The sequence below is a fragment of the Ostrinia nubilalis genome, chromosome 22 (assembly GCF_963855985.1).
Source record: "Ostrinia nubilalis chromosome 22, ilOstNubi1.1, whole genome shotgun sequence".
In the NCBI taxonomy this organism is placed as follows: domain Eukaryota; kingdom Metazoa; phylum Arthropoda; class Insecta; order Lepidoptera; family Crambidae; genus Ostrinia; species Ostrinia nubilalis.
In genome coordinates this window covers 7,286,947-7,306,621 of record NC_087109.1, presented here as the reverse complement: position 1 = coordinate 7,306,621, position 19,675 = coordinate 7,286,947, and the positions used below count along the sequence as shown (strand labels likewise).

At 35.3% G+C, this 19,675-nt stretch overlaps 1 protein-coding gene across 1 annotated transcript; it reads left to right on the top strand.

Annotated features, from left to right (window-relative positions):
• Nucleotides 1-1,409: 1,409 nt before the first annotated feature.
• On the top strand, nt 1,410-19,324 carry LOC135083048 (uncharacterized). The gene is made up of 4 exons (XM_063977812.1): nt 1,410-1,669; nt 3,320-3,511; nt 10,670-10,782; nt 19,187-19,324. The coding sequence occupies exons 1-4, from the start codon at nt 1,498-1,500 to the stop codon at nt 19,322-19,324; spliced, it is 615 nt and encodes a 204-aa protein (XP_063833882.1). The 5' UTR covers nt 1,410-1,497.
• Nucleotides 19,325-19,675: the final 351 nt, after the last annotated feature.

Here is a 19,675-nt window from a genome sequence, read left to right as displayed (position 1 = left end):
AGAGTCAAACTTTAGATCTCTCTACACGCCCTAACTTCACGAACTCTACATTTTAGTCAAAATATTTGTGCCATTGCCACGAATGAAGGACCTTTTTAGTTGTTCCGCCATGTGATTTTATTATACAACCTCAAAGCATTGAAGGCATACGTATCATAGAACGATCAAACGTTCTGGGCAAATAAAAAGCTTAAATAAAGCCTTCTCTAAAATCGCTCACAAATGCAGTCCTAATTTTCATCAAAGCCGCAGAGTTCACGATCAAATTGTGTTTCCGTGAGTACCCCACCTTATCCATGCGTTACGTGCGGTAATTACCACCCTACCTTCTCCGAACCTGGGCTATTTATATCCCGGGTATAATTTTATTGTGGGACAAGCGCCGGGAGTCGGCCATTATGCTGGCTTTACACGGTTGCATTTGATTTGCTATAAATAAATTGCACGAATTAAAGCTATTTTCGAATTGGTAGAGCCTTTTCGCGACGAAGCCTTTTAATAGTATTTTATTTTATTTTTTAACTACTTCAATTACCTAGTCACTTATGCTCTTGCTCTTGGCTTAGATACATAAATAATAAGGTAATTATTGAAATACGATTAAAAAGACATCAACGAACTTTGAATTATTAAGTATTTGTGTTTGATAAACTCAACATCGGACTGCAAAATGCATTATAATTGTATACGATTATAAAAAAAAAACGCATTCTTGATTGCTGTGATGATTTAACCAATCCCTGGAAAAATATCCAAGGGACTGGTAAAATGCACAACTTTTATAGTAATATGATGATCTGCAGCCCTTTGAGCTGATAGCTGAAGATTATAATTAAGTACCGGCCTGTCAGACACACAGCAAAACATATTTCTGCTTAACTTGCTCTCGGCGCCAGTAATTTTACTTTAATTTTATCCTCTGCACCGTCGCTTTTTGCTAACCCAGTCGCCTACAATTTCTGCAATAAAATCATTTCTGCTTAGAACTAACAAGCTTGTTACCCGCAACATCGTATATAAAACCAAATAATAATCTCACGTCACGTGTCTCTTTAACAGATCAATAGCGATTCATCCCAATTTAATAGTTTTATAGCCATAAAAGTTGGCTCGAGCGTAACTAAGTACCTGTCGTTTTAAAAAGAGACACTGGATCCTCCTAAAGACACATTTTCGGGGTATCAACCTTTCCTTTAATGAAATAAAGTTTAGAACTAGGCTTGAAAATGATACCAATATTGGTATGGGATGCATATTACGCTTCAAAGTGTTTGTCGCGGGAGGTGCGATTTATTTGGCGCCGAGTGTAAAAAAAACTCGTCCTTTAGCTTTATAATGAAAACCTTTTTACCGTAAACTCGTTTTCTTTATGATGACAGAAGAAAAAAGAAAAACTAGACAGTGACACCACAATTTTGTGTTTTGGTGCTTCGACAAATTATGACTAGAATTCGACCTCTAGAAATTTTCCAAGTGATGTAGGGTTGCCCATTTGAGATGAGCACGGCTGTCCTGGCCTGCGTCTGTCTCCTGGGGCTGGTGGAAGGGGTGGTGGACCAGTGGCACGTGCAGAGGGGGCACGCCATCTGCAGCGCGTATGGCCACAAGTTGGTCGCTGCCAAGTTCTCGAAGGAGGAGCACTTGCTTTGCTTGAAGCTGAAGGCTATAGGTAAAAAGTTATGTGGCGTATAGCCTTTATAGCCAGATATTTTGCTTTCACTATGTTGCTAGTTAATATATCGCTTTTAAACCCAGCTTGATGCTATCTCTATTAATCAAAACATTTAAAACCTACTTTAACCTCGTAAGCCCGGATGTGCCTCAGAAGGAACTGAAACTTTGTAGTCAGTAACGCCGAGACATTTTCGGAGGTGATTTCGAAGTATCGCCGGATGTGCCTTCAGAGGAACTAAAACTTTAGCGATAAATTTAAGTTCGAAAATTCGCGCCTATCGAAAAAAAAGAGTGATAGTCTATGGCTTAAAGTATTCAAAATCAGGTATCCGAACTTATTTATATAAAAAAAACAAAATGTCACTGTCAAATTATCATTTTTCTTTGACAAGGTGGTTCGTCCGAGAAGACATGATGTACGATTAATTTTTTTTCTTCACGTAAACGTAGTTTAATTGCAAAACTGACCAGTATAATTTAAGTTAAAATACTGCTAAACAAGCAAAAAAATTATTTTTCCCAATTTGAAGTAGTTTTGTAAGATTTTTTTTCGTTTGAAAATAAAAGTTCTTTGCAAGGAACATTCGGTCTTGATGGTGAAAGTTTTATTTTTGTATATTTTTTCTATTGAGATGGGATTGAGTATTGGACTTTTAAAATTATGATATGATTGAGAAAATTTACCATAAGAACGTTCTGATTTTTAGTTTAGTAAATATTATAATTAACATGAATATTCACTTTACTTCTTGTACATTTTAACCTATCATTAGTGTATGTTATAAAACCGATAGTACTTTTAAAAGTACTAATTATGAAACATTAAATAAAATTAAAACCGTTGTTCCTTTTCAGTTACATTTATTAATATCGTTATTGTATCTTTATGTAGTATTAATTTATTAAGAAGGTTTCATTTATGTTTTACTTTAAAGTATAAAATACAATTTATTTACTTTTCCTTTTTAAAGTCTGCAATACCGAATGTTCTTTTAAGAGAAAACATTTTTTTATTATTTTTCACCTAAAATAAGCTCTATGCACTTTTATATAGGGCCCCTGAAAATATGAATGCAAAAGAAAATCTCTAACATAGAAATTTTTTTACTCGAAGTGCTCGGCGTTTACTACTTCAAATTATTCGTTCTTCTGAAAGCACATTCGGCGATACTTAGAAGTCGACACAATTTACTCTTCGGTCTTACGAGGTTAAACCTCTTAAAGATAGAAAAATAACAAACTACATTACTTCAATTTTGCAAAATTTAATATTTTTAATACATTTAAGTAATTCACTTGGAAGATGAGCTTGCAGCACACTATGCCATAACCCCAACCGAAGGAGGTACCTCTGCCCCTGAATAAATTGTGATCTGGTTCGATGTTCAATGACTCTCCCATCAACCGTGATGGTGTAGGTACCTATTCATTCATCATCATCGTCATTTCAGCCACAGGACGTCCACTACTGAACACAGGCCTCCCCCAATGATTTTCATATCGCTCGATTGGCAGTTCCAGCGTGTTCCTGCTACCTCCATGAGGTCGTCGGTCTATGTTGTAGGTGGACTTCCCACGCTGCATGATGCACGATGGTGTGTTCGCGAAATGGAATGACTATAATTCAACAAATGAATTCTTTCAGGCACATCGCCTCTCACCTCGCATCACTCCGCACTCTTCTTGGACCCTGAACCAGAAGAAGACAACGTCATTCGAGCCTTCTCGCTGGCTGACGTCACGATGGCGTACGGTTTCCCGGTGGAGGATCCTGCGGCGGGATCAGCGGAGGGATACATTGGGGAGGACCACCAGTTCTATGGAGTGCTGCATTTAGGTAAGGCTTATTGGAGAGGTTAACCAGTATGTTTATGTGGTGTCTTGAGAGAGAGAACTCTTCTTTCGAGGGAATCCTTTTCGAGGGAGCTGATAAATAAGAAGAAGCGACTACCTAGACGAATAAGAAGAAGCGACAGGGTATTAAATTGTATTCTTAGGTACATAGGTAGATAGTAGGTATGGGTGAATATCCCAAACACGTTTTTTACGCGGCGGAGCTGAGAATCGATGGGAGAAATGTAACTAGAGCGATGATTTTTTTTCTGTATATAGTTTATACAGCGTTTTACACGATAGCAAAGTCTTCAGGACAATAGGTAGTTATTTTATGTACTAAAAAAATTTTCAAAGACCCAAAATCTAATAGCGGTGGCGCGTCCTAACTCTATTTCTACTCATAAATTGTGTTATTCCTTCTTTCTCGGGGATTCTAGTAATTTAAAAATAGTATAGCCATAAAATACATTAAATAAGACTTCCAAATGATATGAAAGAAATGTGATATTTCATATTTTAAGTGTTTTAAATAGCCTTTCAAAACTGTCCCACGAAAAAAAGCAATTACAGTGGCTCAATTTCGACACTCTCTTACTTCTCCAAAGAAGCTTTGAGAGACGTAGAGTTCTTCTTCCCTGCATCACTCAACTGTGTCCTCCTGATCGGGCTATAAAGACTTGCGACTTGTGGTATTGTTTTTCCAGCAGACCCGTAAATATAAGTATCAGCGGCACAGGAATACAAAATTTTTCAATTTCGCTGGCAAGTGTATGAGTGAAAGCTACTTATAGCCTGACCAGGAACATAAAAACCCTGGCATAGAGGCGCGTCAATCGCATTTGATAGTGCAACACTGAGTACAGTCGTACCTGTGTTAAATTAATAGGCTAACTTTATGTATCAGGATTCAGGATTACGGGCTAATTTGATATTTTCATAAATTAACCAAAAAATATTATTATAGGTAACCTGGTTTAAATAAATTAAATGAAACCATCAATCGAGCTAGTAGGATTTATTTTATTATTCATCAATAATCAAATTCAGAACTTGAATATTCAACTGCAATGTTTGGTCATGAACGCTTCAAACTCGGTACTTCTTTCCCAATTCCATAAAATTCAACACTTAGAAAGTGACAGAAAATTTTAAAATAGGTAGTTGAAACAAACCACAGCTAATTTTCATAGTGGACTGTACTATACGATAAACATGACAGTCAATTTGACAACCTTTGTCGGAAACATTATTCAATGAAAATATTGTCCGAACCCTTAGTATTTCTCTTCGACAAATACTTTAACACATTGTGAACCACTTTTCTTTCACGACTTTAAAAAGATTTTAGCAATTTAATTCACAAAATCAATTGCGCACATTTAAAATAAAGTTTGTTTACACTTTGACAGCAATAGACTGACATGCAAGGTGACATGTCAATGAAGTTTTCAGTTACTGTTGCCATTAAAAGAAATTAGTACCATTAGTTTTCCGCAACATGGCGAGGGTTTTTATGTTCCTGGTCAGGCTATACTTAGGTGCTAAACGATTCTTTAACATGATTAAAGTTTGGTGTTTTGTTGTATCTGCATACAGAAATTATTGATCAGAATTATAGTTTTCTTTATAATTTGAATTTTGTAACAGTTTTTCAATTCCGGTGGCGCAATTTCGGTGGCTCCGGTGGCGAATCTATTGCCGAAATTGGTCTTATTGGCTCTGGAGCATTGTACCTAGGTCTACTAAGGTCTCAGTCATAACTACAATATCGTCAGTGAATCGAAGTTGTGTGATGTACTCGCCGTATCTTGATACTGAGCTCGGTCTAGCTCAGAAGCTTGAAAACCTCTAAGTGGGAGGTAGTGAAGACTTTAAGAGATTATGGTGTCTCCAACTCTGAACCCTCGCAGCAATCAGATAAGTTTCGAGTTCTGATCTTGGGGGAGGGCTGATATGATGAAGTTTTCATACAAATACTTCAGAAGTTGCATGTATCGACAGTCAATTTGACGCCATTAAAGAGACTGTAGCACAGCCCAGGTCTTAACCGAATCGAAGAAGGTACAAAAAGGCCAATAATAATGACTGATTATAGTCCTCAGTCTTCTGCATAATTTGACGCAGCATTAAATATGTACGTAGTATTACAAACGTCTTATCGAAAATGAGGTTGTCTGGGAGACTGGATGTTTCAGGAAAAAGCTGCCTCACCTGACTCTGGACCATCGCCAACGTCCATTCCATTCCAGTCTCTAGCACCACCACCATGTCTTATTTTTTGGTTTATCGACCAATAAACATAGTGGTATTTAAGAGAACTTTAGTACTAGCATTCCATCTGATTTCATAAGCTCAGTTGTGATTTCATTATCTCCTGATACATACCTTGTTGTTTTTAATAGGGCATTCTAATCTCACTCAAAGCTAAAGTCTAGGATATCTTCGCTAAAGTGTCGGAATAATCTCGATCTGCAGCCTAATTACTAGTAGTGCTTCTTAATCTCTCCTAGCAGCTTAAGCATTTACCAAAATGGTTCTGCTATCCTCGTTATTCATGTTGGTATATTCAATTTGGTCCTCGCAAATACATACTTTCGATTTATTACAAAAAAATCGTCTCTATAATACACTTTGTATCAGCGTGAGGACTTGGATAGCTATTTATACATCGATACTAAGCAGAATCTTAAAAACAGATGAGAATAGTCCTGAAACAGCTAAAATTTCCCTAGTCTCGTAGGTTGCAATCTATTCTGCCACTCGAGATGAAAATTCGTGGGGCTTTGGAGCTGGATTAGCACTGGTCGTGGCTTAGGCTTCATCAGTCGACAGCTTTTGAGCATCTTTTATTCGGCATTCTTCTATTTCGGTGATGACTTCTTCTTCTTCCTCGGTCCCTCACTGATGAGGATCGCAACCGCAGATAGTGTTCCTTCATAGACTGCGGTCATAAGCTGTGTGGTGATCGGAGAATGCAAATGTGATTAAATTGCCTGTTCGTCTAAAAATGATTACTACATTTTGATTTTTGCTGTACTATTAGGGTGCAGCTCAGTACGCTTTTACAGTTCTGGCATCTTTTGCTAGGCCTTCTCTCTCTATGAGGCTGGCTAGATTTAGTCCTCCGTTTCTTAATTGTACTACTTTCATCTAGCTCATTGTCGCTAGGTTTGCATAGTTTTCCGTTAAATTACCCTGTCACAAATATGTAATGTGTTAGTTCAGTACCTAGCTGGTATAGATCTAGAAATATCTTTATACTTAATCTCCAGTTCGCATGGTCTTTAGCGAATAATTAGTTGCGTAATTCTGAGTATAGGATAGGTATGATACCATCATGAAAACTTGGCTAGCCTGGACCAATATTTTTACTTATGGAAGATAAACCTAACACCAACCTGGGGCAGTTGGTCGCCCTCCCGGGACTAGAGTTGGTTTCTGGGTTTGAGGGTCATGTAACTATGATGTCTTTGTGATGACTCTAGAATAACGGGGTGTTGGCGGCTAGAGCCAGAAAGTTTTGGATTTGTTCTCTATGGAGGGATTTTGCCGTTATCACCATGCTTAGCAGGCTGGTTGGTAGTTCCAGTATGGTAGTATAATACCCGGAAAGATGCTGCAGCCCACCCTCCAGTATTTTGATTCCTTAGTCGGCTATTACGACTCACGTGGGAAGATTTGATGCTTTTTTAGGGTCACAACACAGGCCTGAATATTGTTTTTAATTATAAACATCTTTACTGGATAATAATACTTAATTGATTACAAATAAATAAGTATTTTGAGACAATCATCCGTAACATTCCGAAGTCCGCTGTATAAATAAATTTCGGTGGATTGGTTCTTAATTCCGGTGGCTCAAATACAATTTCGGTGGCTCTTGATAATTTCAAATTGACATATCTCGAGAAGTATTAATAATATTTTGATCTCTACCATATCATTGAATAATACAAGTTATTTACTATTATTTCTGCCACAAAAAAGTTTTGGAAAGTGGAAATTAAAATTCGCCACCGGAATTAGGCAAAAAACGAGTTTGTTGATATTCACCCGTATAAAGTATGATTCAGTGCTTTAGAAGTTCTGGAAGGTTTGGAAGGCAGCTTCTGTCCAATTGAGCCATGTCAGCAGCCTATCTGACATTTTAGTTCATAACTCTTAATTATAACAGTAACTATGTAGGTAGTATAGGTACTTATAGGTACCTATAGGTATTGTAAGTTTATTGTCGATGATACTGAATAAATTTTTTCTTTCTTTCTTTCTTTCTTTCTATACTACCTACATAGTTACTGTTAGCCCACGCGTTTTAAACAATACCCTGTATTATATCCCAACTTGAAAGCAATATGAGTTACCTAAGTGTACCGGATATGACGGTAGATTCCTTTTTTTGTTTTCTTTCAGTAAATAAGTAAGAAGGAAGACAATAGATTTGTGCAATCAGCTGTGTTGGAATATTATTACTCACATAATGAGTAACGTTCCCTGAATAACTTTTATTTACTTCGTCAATAAGGATTATACGTATTTCAGCGTTTGAACAATCAACCTTAAAGTCCACTGAAATGTGAGTGACTTAATGCAAGGTAGAGTGAATAGGGCTGAGGGAAATAATTTCTGGAAGCGCAAAGGAAGCCTCTATCCGCGCCGAGCTAATTATATCGACACCTTCAGGTTCAATTGTCGTATAAACCATTTTGGCCAAATTGAGTTATATATACCATTTTAATCAGAATTTTTTTCTCTATCGAGCTGTATATTCGATATATTGAAATTCGCTAAAAAAATGTTTATACGCCCCAAAAAACTATAGCCTAAAAGATAAATAAATACCTTATAAACGATGTAAAAACCGAATGCTTGTATTTGGTATTTTTGCTAAGATGTATCAACCATACATTTTTTTAAGCCAGGATGTAAAACTCTCTCGTAATTGAAAATGGTTTTTACGCCCAAAGACATATGGCCAGATATTTGGATCCAACGTCGTAAGTCCACGTATTCAATATGGTAATTATCTGTTTCATATTCATATTCATTTGTTTATTGCATCACATATGTATTTATTGACAGTAAGTAAGTTTTTCTTAATTAAAAAGTTAAATTAAGTTGATTGTTTCTACTTTTAAAGATAATAACTAGATAGGTAGGTTGGGTTGTAGGATATAAGGTTGCTTTCCAGGTCCAGTACATTCATGAATTTGATCTCGACTAAATGTGATGAATTCAAGACTTTTAAACAAAGAAAACAAGCCATAGTGTGCTCATGAAGGCTATTTATACCCTTTTGATATGCTCTGTAATAATTTATTACTTTACAAGTACTATTAGGGATGATGACTAGGTAATGAAATCGAAATTCTATTTAGTCCGTCAGACAGATAATTAGAAAATATTACTCATATTTTTTTTCCATAATCGAATAATTACAGTGTTATATGGAGTTGAAATGTCGCGTGACGTCACTTTTGAGTAAAAATTCTACTCTAGCGTGACGTATCGCGCCATTTCAACTCGATGTAGCACTGTTATTATTTAATTATGAAAGAAAATAAAAAAAATGAGTCTAATATTTTCTAATTATCTGTCTGACGGACAAATAATTGAAATTTTGTCATCTAGCCTTTACTTTTAGCTGTAATTTAAATTGGGGTTTCTTGTAAAGATATAAATTCCTTAGAAAAATTCTCAAAAAATTACAAATCCTTCTCCTGAGCATACTGGGGCTCTTCTCTTTATGCAAAATTTATCATAACCAAACGAATTCAATATGCGTCAGCAGAGAACCAGGAAAGCTGTCTTAATGTTTTGCTGTAATTTTATTTTTTTGTTCAAAATTTATGGTGATTAGTTTTGTTTAAAATTATTTGTTTTGCCATAATTTTCCTGCAAAACTGTAAAAAAAATTGTTATTTTTCGTATGCAAGCAAATTTATTATTTCAACCTCAACCAAATATAGTTTTTACACTGTTAAATATCTTTGTGCAAATTCTCCAAACAACAAAAGCCTGGAAATAGTAAACAATACATTATTTACATGTATAGTTTTAATAATACATTTGAATAAATCACTTTATCAATGGGTATATAAACCAAAAAAAATACATCTAATGGTCTTTAAGCCATCAATTTCAGTCTCGTGTTTACTAAAAAATCAAATACGACGTAAAGAGTTATTTTTAGGTCCAATATAATGGGTCGTATAAACCACCGAGTGCCTTTTTTAAGGACGTAACTCCAAGCTAACTTTAAAACTACTGAAGATACCCATTTTTTAAATATCTAGACTTTTTCATCGCAAGAATTGAAAAATGTTTTCTCTTGGTCATTTTTTTATAACTTCTCAAATAAAAAAGTTACGATTTTTTTATAAAAAAAAAAAACGTTTTTTGGCTCTCCTGAAAAGTAGGGTTTTGGTTTATACGACAATTGAACCTGAAGGTATCGATATTTTTTTTAATTTATTTATCATGTCGTAATATACGAACGCCATCTACTTTTCAGCGACTAATTTCGAAGCTAAGGCAAGCTTTCGCTTCAGCACGCTACATTCTCTACAGGCGCTGCCAAAGTCACAAATGTGACAGTTAGATTTCCGAAATATCTTTGTTCCACCGCTTTTTCGTGTGCAGTTACTTTGCGATTTGGAAATTTAGAATTGTCACGAATGTTAGACCCGGTTTCCACCAAGGCGGAGCAGAGCGGAGAAGTGTTTTGAATCCAATCAGATTTCATATTCCCACATTTTTCTCTGCTCCGCACAGCTCTACTCCGCACCACACTAAAGTCGCTGTCAAATTTTATAGAAAAACTAGCTTCCGCCCGCGGCTTCGCCCGCGTTTAATTTTGTCTGTCACAGAAAAACATTATCGCGCGCGTCCCTGTTTCAAAAACCAGGATAAAAACTATCTTATGTCGGGAACTATCCTATACCTATCTCGGGACTCAAACTATCTATATGCCAAATCGGTTCAGTGGTTTAGGCGTGAAAGCGAGACAAACGGACAGACAGAGTTACTTTCGCATTTATAATATTAGTATAGACTAGTATAGATTCCTTCGTGTTCGTCCGACACTTCTCCGCTCTGCTCCGCCTTGGTGATTCCTTAGAACAATCCTTGTTAAGATCTCTACATGCTTCGTTGTCCTCAGGTAACCGGACTCTCCACGCTGACCCGTACGGCAAGGACGACCCAACGAAGTTCTTCGGCGCTTTCGAGAACGACCACATGGCCGGCCCGCGCCTGCGCCGCGACAATGCTCAGGTGATCAGGTGAAGTTGGCAACACCTTTATAGGCTGAATGATAAATGCCTTTGCTACTGGACTCGAGAAAATAAGTAAAAAAGAAAATCAGGCAAACACAATTTACAAGCTGTATGATGTATACCTTTGCTACTGGAGCTAATACGTGAGTAAGTGATGTTGCGGGGTAGAAAAAAAGATCAGCTAGCAACACCTTTTAAAGGCTCTATGCCTTTGCTACTGGAGCAAATAATAAATGTGTGTAAAGGAAAAAAGAAAATCAGGCAGCAAACACCAATTTTGCAGGTGGAATGACAGTTTATGCCTTTCCAGTAGGACTGGAGCAAATAAGAAGGTTAAAAAAAAGAAAATCATGTAGCAACAGGTTGAATGAAAGTTTATGTACCTTTGCTACTGGGAAAACGTATGAGTGACAGGGCGGGGTAAATAAAAAAGAAGATCAGATAGCAACACTAATAAAGGATGAATGAGTAAACCTTTGCTACTGAAACAAATAGGTATGTGAACATACCACAAAAGGTGGAAATGGGGATTTTAGGGACTTTTGGTAGGACGGCGCTATGATGGCGCCTCAAAGACGGTCATAAATCTTGTAATTCTTGTCTTCGTCTTAGATTTTTGAAGGATGCTCCAGATTAAAAACTAGTCTGGTTGCTAGACCATTATCACAATTTTTGATAAGGTTACAGTAGAGTCAATGAAACCGAATGTAGAATTACTGATTTAAGGCTGAGTTGCACCACCTAACGTTAAACTTTAACGATAACCGGTGCTTTTTGTATGGAGTGTGACAGATTTTTGACGTTTGTGAAAGTTAAAGTAAGATGGTGCAACCTAGCCTTAGTAATTAACTAATTAAATTAACATTTTGTCAGTTTTCTGTGGTTATGTGATTTACAGTTTTCTGTGTTCATATTTAGGTACCTGTATTGAACACTGACATCATTTGGACCTCGGTATTAATGGATAATTAATGCAAACTTAACGCGTACTTAATTGACCGTTAAGTAAATACAGTCATCCTACCTCATTAACTAGGACATTAACTCAAAATTAAATCATGGCTATTTTTAAAAAAGTTATTAAAACAAAGTAAATTAGTAAAGCAAGCGCTAATAGGTACTCGGCTTTGAATATGGAAGTCAGCTAGAATTGTTCCGGTATTTAAAAATGGCTGTAAGCAGGATGTGGAAAATTATAGGCCGATCTCAATCCTGCCAATAATGTCTAAAATTTTCGAAAAATTAGTGCGTAATGAATTGTATCCGAAACTTCATCACAATATATTGCCCCAGCAGCATGGCTTTGTCCGCAGGAGGTCAACTGTTACTAATTTACTTGCTTTTACCTCTCAACTATTTGATGCAATTGATGAAAATAAACAAACGGACTGTATATATACAGATTTCAGGAAGGCGTTTGATCGAGTAGACCATAAGATACTGCTAGAGAAGATAGCGTTTAATGGTATACGAGGGAACCTGTGGCGATGGTTTAAGTCGTATATTAGTAATCGTACTCAAAAAGTGGTTATTCGTGGTTTTGAATCAGATACAGTCGCAGTCACTTCTGGTGTACCCCAGGGCTCTGTTCTTGGTCCACTGCTCTTCGTGCTCTTTATTAACGACATTAATAAATGCTTCTCTTTTTGTAAATTCTCCCTGTACGCTGATGATTTAAAAATTTACAACACCATCACTAGTTATTCTGACCACATACGCTTTCAAAATGAACTGGATACATTCACCAGATACTGTGATGTTAACAAATTGAGTCTAAGTATTAACAAATGTAAGTCGATTACATTTACGAAGAAAAAGAACATAAGTGTCTTTCCATACAAATTAGGTAATATTGTTTTAGAAAAAGTGGATTGCATAAGAGACCTGGGCGTATTACTAGATTCGAAGCTACATTTAGACAGACATATAGACGGTATTATAAACAAAGCTTTTAAAATGTTTGGTTTTGTGGTCCGTGCCAGTGAACATTTTAAATCTCCTAGAACCTTTTTACATTTATATAAATCTCTCATTAGAAGTCAATTAGAATATGCTGTACCAATTTGGAGCCCTGTGTATCAGAAATATTGTAATGCAATTGAAAATGTACAAAAGAAATTCTTGCGATGTGTTAATTACAGGTGTTATCATGATTATTCAAAATATGACCAATTGTTACAAAAATATAAATTAATAAAACTAATAGATAGACGAATAATGTTGGATATGGTTGTATTATATGACTTATGTCATAATAAGTATGACAGCTGTGAACTAATGAATAAACTGAGCTTCTCAGTACCAAGAAAAGCCTCTGTTCGTTCTTGTCGGCCAACTGAGACGTTTGCAATCAAGAAATATCGCACCGATGCTGGCAAACGATCACCCTTTAACAGATTGTTCATGATCTATAATAGTAAATTTAACCTTATCGACTTATTTAACGTCAAACTTAGTAAATTCAAGAAGGAAATCCTGTTACAGCTTAGCAGTTGAGCGGACCCTTATGGCACGGTCTGTTTAATTGCTGAGCTTAATTTTATTCTTATGGTTTTTGTTTTTCATTTTTTGTTTTGTTTTTAAATTACACTGATGACTGGCTGCTGCGCTTTGTGCGCGGTATTGTTTGAATTGTATACCTACTTGGTTGCTTACTTTATAACTTTTAAGAAATGATGTATAAACTTATCCTCCTGGGGCCCGGGAATTATTTTTGTCGTGAATTCATATGAAAACTATCCAAATAGTATTAATAATTGACATAATTATCATAAAAATAAAATAAAAAAATTTATCTGGAAAACGGCAATTTTCTCAATGTCATATATTTACGACATCGGTTCCCAATGTCAACGACTTTTTTATTTCATGTACAGAATGTCCCGTAATAAATTGCACAAAAGTAATTCCTAGTTAAGTTTCTTGACAATCTACAACGAATTTGAATCGATTTTTGAAATATATTGAGATGCCAAAATTTTTTTTGCTATATTTTTAAATTTTTTTCTGCCTGTACTTACTTCTTTCTATGCAGTGGATGCAACTATTGATATTTTTTAAGTACCTTTTCGTTAAAATGTAGCTAGATAGATTCTTTATCAAGTTTTATGTCATGTTTGGGCAATAACATTGCATCTCTATTTTTTTTTTAATAGTATTTCAAAATTTTATTGCATTTCATTTGGACGACTCAAATTAAAAAATCCTCGTGATAAAAAAATGCATCACACCAATGTGTAATTAACATTAAATGATGTAGATAAGGTCAATAGCAATAAAATAAATAAAAAAACAATTTGATTAAGTGCCTTATGAAATTATTTTAATTTCATAAAAAAAATCAAAGTGACTTGAGGTGTTGATAATACTTCTGGGCCAACTTTACCAGTAAAATCGATTTTTGAGTGTTCTATTATGTTATATTCGCATATATCTACCTAAACAAATAAGAAAATTATATCAGATTGTATGCTATTTAATAGAAAATGTATAATGTCATACAGGTATTACACTGGACTCTGTCAGTTTACACTAGTAATTGGGACCTCATGTAATACCTGTATGACATTCAGATTTCACCATGGTTTTCGTAGTTTTCATACGTATTTCCACAATCAGTGATACTCAGATAATAAAACAGTTCAAATCCCAAAACGAACAAAAACAAAGGCTTATAGAAATCGTTTATATTTTAGTAAAAATTTCATTATTACTAACCACTTGTTCCCGGTCGCGGCCCCGTCGCTAGTTCAATTAAAGATAAAAAAATATAAATGTCACTTCACTAGCCAATCACAGCTAAGAATGATGGACAGATGCACCATCTAACTAACTAACGTAAAAGTTCTGGTAAATTTCAACAGATAGCGTTGATTTATATTTTTTTGTTTTATGTAATAAATATATGACGCCAGGCCCCAGGAGGTTAATTACCCTAAACCTAAGCTCTCAATAAAATATTTATAATGTAATATGTGGACATTGCTGTTGGTCATACAATAGTTTAGATAAGTAGATAAGTGCAATTCTAGACTAAGACCCATTGTAAGACTGTTTTTTGTCCCAAATAAATGGAAAAAAAAAATGTAAAAGTATAGGTATTCGTTTCGAATTAAAAGGTTTAAAATAAATACTTGAAAGTCTGCGCAGACTTACGTTATTTTTTTACCGTCTTTTAAGTAAATTTAATAATTATTATATGAGGAGTAGGTACCTATAATATTTATTATGTAACTACGTACTTAATGATTGTTATCTATCTTGTACTGACGCTTTAATAGATAAAGATATCAAAAAGATTTATGGCATTTGATCTCCATAATTTGATCATTATTTTACATTAATCGAATAGATAAAAGATGTACGATAGTGGAAACAGATTCTTGTGCATTCCGAAAAAGGGAAAATTGCGTCAATAGCAAAACCTACAGTCTAAAATCGTCACTCTGTAACATTACATAATAATTATCATAAATATTATAATATCACTCTATAATACTAAAATGCTCCAGCTAAAGCATTTACAGGCCTGGCTCACTCCGCGCGGTACATCCGATAATTACCTACAGCGAAGCGCCCCGCCGCCGGCGGGTATTATATCAGTCGAGTGTCACTCGCTGTCAGGACGCTGGCGTGCGTTGTAGTACCTAATTCTATGATCGAAGTATTATTTAAAAATGGACATAAAGAGAAAGAAATAGTGTGCGGCGTTCGGGTGTTTAAATTCGAAAAGAAATCTACCGGATTTTATTTATCTTTTTTTTCGCTTCCCAAAGATGCTGAAAAGTATGTTGGCCATGTAGGTAATCAATAATTCTTAGGATAGTATAGGAACCTAACCTACCATGACTACTGCTAAGAATGCGTTCGTTCGTTTCAGCTAAATGACGTCCACTGCTGGACAAAGGCCTCTCCCAAGGTTTTCCATAATGAATGCGTACTTACCTACATACGTACCTCATGACATATAAGTAGATTAATTATTTTTTCACTAGACAGCAACCCTAACAGCGTAAGAAGAGTTCAGAGGCACGCGATAGAAAGAGACAAAACTTGTAGGTGAATAAAATTGTAGGTACGTAGTGCTGTGCGAGCTGAATTCCACTGTATCGCGTCGTAGCAAGACTCGCATTTATTTAAATCATCTTGCGGAGTAATCCTTCTGTACCTGTACTATTACTTATTCTGTGGCATTTATCTATCAGAATAAAACTTGAGATAAGTACTTACCTACTTACTAGGTACCTACATACTGTGCACTTAAAACTAAGAAAGAGTCAGCACTAGGGTGAATTTCAACAAGTGCATATTTTTGCCTAATTTTGGTGGAAATTGTTATTTGTGTATTTTTATTCTTTAATTATAGATCAAATTTATTGGAAACTTATACTGTTTCTAAAATGATTAAGACATTAAATTTTGTCCAGTAGTTTTTTAGATTTTCCTTACACCAAAATTAAGAGAACACCAAAATTTATATTAAAGCACCAAAATTAGAAAATATGCTGTCAGTCGGTTATATCTTAGTGCCAAGCTCAAGAAATGGTTTTAAATTTACCAGCACCGACTCCAAAAATATTAATCATGGTATATTGTCCTAATAAATAAATAACAACGTACTTATTTTCTACTTTTAAGTGATTGTTAGCGTCGGTTTTAATTTTTTTGTTAAAATTATTTTTTTTCATGCTTTTTAGTTGATTAGTCCTTGTTATTGTCACTGAAGAGGGACAGTACCTATGTTTAATGTGATTAAGACTATAATTTTCCATTTTGTAATGGAAAATTATAGTCTTAATCACAATCCAAGTGTAAATAATCTTCCTAGCAAAATACAGGCTCCCTACTTTAAATATCGGCAACTAAAAAGTATCAATGTATCATGTGTCAATGTGTGTATCAACAAATGAGTATTGAGTATCATCTAACTCCTAACTTATGTTGTTTGACCTTTCATCATCAGCTCATCTTAAATACCTGAAATAATACAACTGTATGTACATACCTACCTAAAATATTTAAAGAATTATCTTCCAACTCCTAAGCGTTAAGGAGTTTTACCTTCCATCATCACCTCATCAACATTAGATGATGACTACTTGAATAACTTTAGAAAACGTATTGCATTCCTACAAAATTTGAGGTTTACTCTCGATTTCCCTAGGATCCCATCATCAGATCCTGACTTGGTGACAATGGGACCACCACATAAGTGTACCCTATAGAACAAAAAAAGAATTTTGAAAATCGGTTCACAATTGACGGAGTTAAGTCGGTTAAAAATGCTTTGGTGCACCACCAAAAACACCAAAATTGACTCACCAAAATTAGATTCTCGTTGAAAAAGCTAAATTATATGAAATCTGTTTTAAATATAACAATAACATTTTAACACATGGTATGAAAACAGTTCCTTTACATTATACGAGGAATTCAACTAAAAAGAATAGCTTAGAAATCTTATACAAAAAGACACCAAAATTGCAGAATTGTTGTCCGTTTAAAAAAAAACAACACATTTACGTTTTTAGCGGGAAGACGCAGAGGTCTTGCACCCGTCTGCCGTGACTGCTCGCGGGGGCGGTACTAAACCTAACGAATGATGGGAGTGTTTAAATCCTGTTTGATCTTTAAAGAAACTGACGAGCTATTTCATTATTGACACCAAAATCATAAATTTTTCGCGGACAAAACTTAAGGACGTGACTTAACACGTTGAGTGCGAAACCAGGTCTATAGACCTTGTGTACGTCTCGCTTACCGTGCGGCTAAGAAAATTATAGTCTTCCTTGTCGTGCGAAAGGCATAACTTCAATTGGGTCCGGTGTAGGAAAGTGATGAATATATATCTATGATGTATTCTTAAAATAGAATGTAATGATGTACCTACCTTAATACCAGGTTTTTAGACCTGGTACCGCACGGAAGTAATAAAATGTCTTCACAATGCGAAACCAGGTCGAAGCACCTTGTACCCTGCGCACCTGGTACCGCACCCCACTCTAGCTTCGTGCAGCCAGTGTTGCCTCGCATTCGTAAGAAACGCACATGTCGACATGGCGTCAAGAGAAACAAACAAAATAAAAACTGAAAATTGATTATAATTTAATTTGCTACACGATTTATTGCTAATTTAAGTAATGATTTTCGTGACAAACATTTGAAGTTGTAACTAAATGTTATTAAATAATATGTTTTCTTTAAATATAGCTTATTTAAGTATTTATGCACGTATGTCTTATTTGTAAAATATTTAGACTAAATTATTAAAACAACTTTGCTTGTTACTTTTTTAAATTTTTATTAAAACTTAATTTAAACTATCGATATTTGTATTTCACATCCCTAGAATACCCACCAGACTTCCCTACTTCAGTGCGGCACAGGGTGCATAAGCCTTGTATTTTGAATATAGCTATAATTTTTATACTAAACAAGTTATTCACGAACGCCTTCAGGTGTATGTCAATAAATGCATTATTATTAATATTCAAAGAAAAAAAACACGATATCTATTAACATGAAGCCAAAAATAAAATTAATATATCTTAAATATTACAAGGTCTTTAAGCCTTGTGCCGCCACAATGTAAGTTTTAATACCAGGTTTACTGACCTTGTACCGAAGGAATGGAAAGTATTAGAAAGTTACTGCCGCAGCAAAGGTGTTAATCACAGTTATTTGGGAAACTTGCTTAATTTGGTAATCTTAGATAATAGATAGATTGTATAATCCAAAAATATACTTTTTCCCTAAGTTCTGTTTTGATCTTCAGCTAAAAAAATACATATTGTAAGAAATTAAGGATGTGGACACTGCACCAAAATTAGAAACGCTTAGTTCAATTATTTTTTGTCGAATTTGTAAAAGAAAATATTCATTAATAATGTTGTCCTCAAAATGGAACCTCTGTATATTTTCGTGTAAAAAAAAATCAAAGTTCTATGTCATAAAAAACATATGATTTTCAGCTACGCCGCTCAAAAAATGTGTTTGGGAAATTGACCCACTATTCACTAGGCTTATCTTGGTTCTGAGATAAAGCTTTAAGCTATTATAAATATCTAGGCTAGCAAAAAAAGGGTAGGTACCTACCTACATTAATTTGTGAAAATTTTGACAGACCTAAAGATGATTTCGGTCAAATTCCTAATTTCTGAGATCCACACTAAGTCTGGGTAGCATAACCAAATCAGCCAACAGAATAATAAACTCCAAGCGCCAATCCAAACCTTATTTCAACCGTAATAGAATTCATATCTCATCAGCTGGAGTTCCTGAAACGCCTGCCATACTTCCCGTACCAGATGGAAGGGCTTTAACGGACGCCCGGGATAGCGCGTGCGCGGATTAATTGCAAACTGAGTCTTATTTCTACTACAATAGAATTCATATCTCATCAGATGGAGTTCCTGGAGCGCCTGCCATACTTCCCGTACCAGATGGAAGAACACAAGCGGACGCCTGGCATAGCGCGTGCGCGGATCTGCGACCTACTGCTTCTGGCCGATCTGGAGTTCTTCGAGAAGGTTCCATTCTAATTTTAAAAACACTATGGTAGTTGAGTATTTTTCTTTTTATTTATGGCCAGGTCTGGGGCAAATACGGTTCACAGAGTAACCCACACTATTCTTCTTCTTCTTCGTTTGTTTAGGCAGACCTATTTACCTCTCCTTTGAATTCAGCCAGTCACATTAAAACACATTAAGTACTTACTTTTTGTTATTTTTATCAGTCTTTCTTTCTGTGTGGAAAAGAGGATTATGAGATCAAAAATTATACTGCAAATAGAAAAGTAGGTAAGTAGTCATAAGTAACTCGATTTTCAGGGCTAGATTGAAGTGTCCTTCAGAAGAAGTTATGTCTTACAATATTACCTATTATTGGTTGAC

Coding starts and splice junctions, on each gene's coding strand:
- LOC135083048 (XM_063977812.1), top strand. CDS start 1,498: ATGAGCACGGCTGTCCTGGCCTGCGTCTGTCTCCTGGGGCTGGTGGAA. Junction 1,670..3,319: donor CTTGAAGCTGAAGGCTATAG/GTAAAAAGTTAT, acceptor GAATTCTTTCAG/GCACATCGCCTCTCACCTCG. Junction 3,512..10,669: donor CTATGGAGTGCTGCATTTAG/GTAAGGCTTATT, acceptor CGTTGTCCTCAG/GTAACCGGACTCTCCACGCT.